The following is a 6336-nucleotide window of genomic DNA, read 5'->3' on the forward strand; positions in this document are numbered from 1 at the left end:
TGTATTTATGTATTTTCTGGCTGATTGATTTGGAACAGAGATTAAACATAATTTGAAAGATAACATTCAAGGTATTTTACCAGAGATTAAGGCCCTCATATTGACCATTCAGATTAAAGGAAATCTCTGATCCATTTTTTTATTTAAATTGTGACTGATTGGGCCTTTGTTAAAATATTCAAAAAACCTACAGTATAATGCTGTGTTGATGTTTTATTTGTGAATCAATTAACACAATTTCCTGTGGCTTAAGGAACATGCAGCTTACAGCTGTTACATGATACTATTTTTTACAACACATTCAAAACACATCCAAAATGCAACTCATTTCAAACTAAAAAAAAGAAGCTTTGCCCCTATATTTTGCAAAGATATTTCAAGATTAATTTGCCAACAATGGTTTTATCAACATTGTACAGCATTACAAAAAAAGTGCAAATATTGTGAACAGTAAGGCTGTGTGCAATAAGTCTAATAGGTTAATAAAGTAAAGGTCAATTGCCAAGTATGATGCGTACTTCCATTCTCTACATAAGTCAAACAATGCTTATATGCACATTATTCACCACATTTTACACATTTTACATTTAATGTCATATTAAAATAAATGAAAAATGCTACTAAATGCACTGAAATATACCATGAGAATTTACTTGAGGAACCAGCTTCGCTGTGCTACACCAGTGATGACTATAAAACAGTTTTGGTTTATATAATTCAGGTGCTGCTTTGCATTAAGCACATTTTCATATAAAATTATTCATCTGAGCAGCAAAAAAGTTTCAAAACATAATTTCACCCCTTTACCTGTTTTTGTATTATATTAAACATTTTAAAAAACCAAATAAGCTGTAAATAAAAGCAACAATAGCATATAAAATAAGTCACATTAAAATGTACAGCCTGAGACTCAAAACTTCAAGGTACACTGATTTGAAGGAAAATCTCTAATTTTTGCTTCAGCTTAAAGTCTCTGGAGAACTTCTTCAAATCCTTTACTCCATGGTTTTAGAGTCATTCAATGAGATCCTACATATAAACAAACAGAAACAGAAGACTTGTTACAAACATATTAAGTCTGGCACTCAATGTGGTATGTTTCAGAATAATATATAAGGTTGACTGGAAATGTGGGCCCTAAGAGGATTTACAAAAGCCTAGAGTCTTAGTTTCTGTAAATTATCAAGCGACTTGCTTCAATAACCAAGCTAACAGTGTTGAATAAACCTACGTGTTTGACTGCTAAGCCTAATGTATTCTTCACAAAACAGACTTCTTAAAAAAACAATGTGTTTAGAAAATAATTTTCCTTCCTAGAAATTGAGGAAATGAATAATAAAATAGATCAAAGCTCTCACTTCATCCGAGTCATCATGAAAACCTCTTCCAGCACTTGTTTCATTAGCCACCAGTTCACCATCAATACAGCGATCATCGTCTTCTCTTAGAGAAGAATAGCGATATGCTAGAATCCTACAAAAAGGATTTCAGAATCATATTTGTATAATTCATGCAATGTAACACAAGTGTGTTTCTTTATGTTATTTTAAAAAAGGCTTGTATTACTTGTCCATGTTTTATTACACCACTCATGTTGTGTATAAAACAAAAGCAAACTAAAATGCAACATGAGAACCTATATGTGCTTAACACAATCTTAGCATAATCTTCAGGCAGCTGACAGGATTGAGCACACATTTGGCTCAGTCCATTAGCATAATATGGAAGACCTTGAAGCCTGCCCAGGACAAGTAATTGGCATGAGTGAGAGAGGGCAATATTATATAACGCTACGGAGAGAACAATACAAACAGAAAAGTGCACTGTGGAATACAGTGGGATGCAAGAATCAATCAGAAACACTGTATGTCATAATCAAAAAATCAAAAAGATACAATCATTGTGATAAGGCAGACATGAATTAAGAACAGCATGTAAAAAAAAAAAAGAATCTAAAGGCTTGGACAAACTTTACTGATAGTTTGCACTTGATATTTTAGATCTTTTACTTGCCTTCCGCCACACACATACTTTCTGACGATAAGAAATACCCCTGTGACTAATGCTATCATCATAACCACAGCACCGACAGCAAGCATGATGGTTGTCTCTTTCTGAAAAGAAAAAAAGGAGTCACTTTATTACATTTCAGTACAGTAAAAAAACAAACAAAAAAAAGTCACTTGATTGATTACACCGTGAGTTTACTCACAGATTTTGAAGCTTGAATTTGTTCTGCTGTTCCACATCTTTTATTCATCTGCTCCTCGGTCCTCTTAGGTGTAAACCCACCAGCACACTTATCACCAGGAATCTTTCGATACCTGCAGCATTAAAAAAAAAAAAAAAAAAAAAACATTTCAGTATTAACAATACATTAGAATCTATTAGTAGACATATCTTTGTCTTGTTAACAAAGACAGAAATACAGTTATACACATATAATTTCAAAACTAGCAGAAAACAGATAACTCCAAATGAGAAGCTATAGATTTTTTTTTTTTTTTGTGTGTGTATATATATATATATATATATATATATATATATATATATATATATATGATATATATATATATATATATATACATATATACATACTGTATGTATATATGTATATATGTATGGTATTGTATGTATATATGTGTGTGTGTGTGTGTGTGTGTGTATGTATATGTGAAACCTAAAAACAATCAAGGTTGCAAGACTAACGAATGATTTTCATTAAACGTATGCATTAAATGACTGTGCCTGCTTTTCAAAACTTTGTAAACAATTTGAGTTAATTTACACACTCACTCAATTATAAAAATATAACGCTGGTATTTTACATTATAGCTCCAATGTACTGTTCTGTTTTGCTCAGTGAACTTTTTTTGTTTACATACATATGCAAAATTTGTGATTTGTTTTTTGATTTTCATAGCTTTGCAGACATTTACACAGTTGGTGCTATAAGAACACGTCTGTGCATGTTTAATGTCTGCACTTTCTCCTACGTATGTATGGGACCCCAAAACAACCTTCTGCTACAAGATTGTGTAAACAAGACTGAACAATTGACTTTGTTCTTTTCACAGTCAGCCAAGTGCTGCGAGTCACCAGAAGCTTGAGTGTCAGGATTCCAGACAACACTTAACTCTAAAATACTGTGACTGACCCTACTACACCATATCAAGTTATCACTACCAGATTTATTCATTCAAAAGTAAAGTTAAGAGATCACATTTCTTGAAAACCGGTGCTAGTCACCTATATCTAATTCAGGATTTGCAAGCATTAAAATGAAAAACATCATTGGGAGAGTGAATAGAAACATGCTTCAGTGTTTTTTCATGTTTTGTGAAAACTGGCAGCATATTATTATTATTTTTTTTTATTTTTTATTTTTTTTTAAAAAGCATTTATAATATAATACAAAGTCTTGGTTGTTCATTTTGTGGCTAAAATGTACATTAATTAAACAATTTTAATTAAAGTCAACTGTAAATTCTTAGAATATTTATAGTATTTGTTAAGGAAATTAAGTACCTAGTACCTAGATACTGAGGTCTATGTAATTGGTTTAAATACTGTCATTTATTAAATCATTACATGACTGATAATTTGTGTATCTGAGTCTCATTACTGTATTTTGTCTTAAATGTAAGGAAAATGCCAGGTTTGTTGTTTTTTAAATATGTATGGTGATATTTAGCCTACTGTCCCCACTGTCCCCACAGTAAAGGTGGACATTTAAAAATACATCTATTGCACCCTGGATATCCAGTAAACTTATCTTTGCACCACTGATTAATGTTCTCTTAAAGACTGTTGGTTTTATTTAGTTTCTTTTTTCTTTAGTGGCAATGACTATAGCAGTTTGGGGGTTATGTGACAGGTTAAACATTACAGTGTTTTCAGATTTGCATTGCTCTTGTGTGAAGCAGTTTGAAAGCATGTTATAATAACAGCACTGCTGCTGCTGCTGTTGTTTGTTCACTTTTAGTTTCCCCCCTGATTACATTACCCTGTTGTCATGAGCAGCTCTTCGTTTCCTAGTAAACAGAATTCAAGTTGACGGTCTTTAAAATCTGGTTGTTCAACACACTCTGAACTGTTCTCTTGACGATAGTATCCATAATCACTGGGGGAAAAAATACAAGACGTTATTTAAATTTACAGAAAATAGGGGTTTCCTATTTGATAAGCCATGCTGCATAAGAAACACTCCCCCAGATATACTGGCAAAAGAGTGCCATACTGTGTGTACACATAACAAACTGCCTCTAACAAAAGTAACTATGATACAGTATCATTACATACAAGCAGAATAAGTACATTGGTTTCACAATTACAAAAATTGAGGACTACTGTAATTCTATTTACTTTTTCACAAACAAGCCTGTTATAAATAGATGGATACCCTGTTTGCTTATTCCATGTTCCCACAGTAAACTATAAATCTGTCAGCTCTAAAAAGCAGAAATCCATGTTTAGTTTATGAGCTGATAAATTGTTTCTTGAAAGCAGTAGGCCAATGACAGTAAGTTTGAGAGAAACATGGTTATTATTAGCATATCTTTGTTTAGCACTTACCACATGTAGTCTAGTTTGTTGCACACACAGGGGTTCTGCTCTTTCTCTACAATGTAATCCCTTCCATTTTTGCAGACAGATTTTTTCTTGAGCCTCCTGAAAGTTTCTTTGTACCCAAGAACACACCCATCATTCACTACACCCCCTTCATCTGTGGAGTGGGCTAACCAATTTATATAGTCATCATCTTCACCTAGGAAAAGCAAAATAGCATAAATGCATGAAATAACATCTAGGAATAATCACACATACGGGACTTTCCTTTTACCATCTCATAGTATACCAACACTATACATAAAGACCCCTGTCACAATAGTTTGCCACAAGTTTAAGCCCGACGTCTGTGGATTATGTAGTCAGTGCAGAAAAACATGTGTTATGTTTAGTATCGTAAAGGAAAAAGATGCCTGGCATGCAATCACTGTTGGTCTGTATCACATTTTTTGCCAGGAGAACACCCTTCAAATCGTGTAGGATGTGGCCATATATATTTTCTATGGTGTTTATTTCTAGGCTTGTGGATGCTATGGCAGACAAGTTTCATTATGCATCATATACTGCGGTTTTTGGTGTATCACATAAAGGGTAATACAAAAAGTGCTGAGTAGCTAAGAACCAACCCCACTCTTACATTGCCATATAAAACAGCAGCCCTCACCAGCCATTCCATTGTCTTAACGAGTGCAGCAACGGTCATGTGAGAGCCAAACCTGCAAAATGGAGCCTGTACAGAACAGGCTTGTTTACAACTTGGGAGTCTAGTGGTAATAAAACAGCAAAAATTGAATTGCTGACAAAGCAAATATATAACTTCAGTATTCTTTGTAATTTTAGAAGTTTTACCCTAATAGTATTACTTTGTTCTTGAGCTCAGACTTACAGTCTCTTGTCAGGAGCTGCTCAAAGTCGATGGTGACTGAAACCCATGTGGCTTTGTAACCAGCCTCTGGCATGTAACCCCAGATGCTGATGTTCATTGTCTTTGTCCCTGGTTCTGATGCCAGACCAGCAAAGATAATTGGTTTATCTGTGAAATTATACAACTGCCAGCACTGTCCTTCGTCAGTTGAAAACCTGAATATATACCAATGAGAAGAAGAAAAAAAAGTTGCATTCAGTGACTAAAGTCTACTAATGGAGTTTTACCCCAATACAAATGCAAACATTTTAAGAAAAGACTTTAATGAAAGCTAGTCGGTTAGTGCAGCCAGTGTATAAGTACGGAAAAGGAAATGTGGTAGCTGTTTTAAATACCCAGATACTCTAGCTTGAACTCTTTTTTTAATGCTGATTTTATTCTGCAGGAGTGTGTCCACGAGATATTAACATCACTAAATGCAATACAAATACAAATGAATACGTTCCACCAAAGAACAGGTTTAAACATTTTAGGGCAACATTGTTAATATCCACCACTGTTCATAGAATTTAAACAGACCCCAACAGTTGTTTCTAGCATTGTAAGCAAAAGTTGCATATTATCTTAGTTGCAAACCCTGGTAAGGTATTTTTAGAGAATTTTAAAGGCAATAAAACAAATCTAAAACATCTTACTTGACTGTTTTGATAGGTATTTCTGTGTAATATTCCACTGCTACAATGAGTCCTCCAGAGTCTAGAAGTGTGTAGTGGTGAGGGCCCTCCAGAGTCTTCATCCAGCTATACCCACCATCATCAGAGATGTAAACATCGGGTTTTACTGCTGTGATGGAGTCTCCAACACTACCTATACAAACAAAACACCTTACAAATGTAAGTGCT

The 6336-nt window shown here is 34.0% G+C and overlaps 1 protein-coding gene across 1 annotated transcript in view; it reads right to left on the reverse strand.

Moving 5' to 3' along the window:
* Positions 1 to 200: 200 nt before the first annotated feature.
* LOC121319022 (sortilin-like) overlaps positions 201 to 6336 on the reverse strand; it is a 15236-nt gene continuing 9100 nt past the window's right edge. The window contains exons 11-18 of the mRNA XM_041256251.1: positions 6130 to 6334; positions 5456 to 5649; positions 4576 to 4768; positions 4007 to 4123; positions 2213 to 2324; positions 2014 to 2114; positions 1359 to 1473; positions 201 to 1029 (exon numbers count right to left, since the gene is read on the reverse strand). Coding sequence (XP_041112185.1) covers positions 1015 to 1029; positions 1359 to 1473; positions 2014 to 2114; positions 2213 to 2324; positions 4007 to 4123; positions 4576 to 4768; positions 5456 to 5649; positions 6130 to 6334 — 1052 coding nt within the window. The 3' untranslated portion in view covers positions 201 to 1014. The remainder of the gene's footprint in view (positions 1030 to 1358; positions 1474 to 2013; positions 2115 to 2212; positions 2325 to 4006; positions 4124 to 4575; positions 4769 to 5455; positions 5650 to 6129; positions 6335 to 6336) is intronic.

Source organism: Polyodon spathula, chromosome 7 (assembly GCF_017654505.1).
Source record: "Polyodon spathula isolate WHYD16114869_AA chromosome 7, ASM1765450v1, whole genome shotgun sequence".
Taxonomy (NCBI): Eukaryota; Metazoa; Chordata; class Actinopteri; order Acipenseriformes; family Polyodontidae; genus Polyodon; species Polyodon spathula.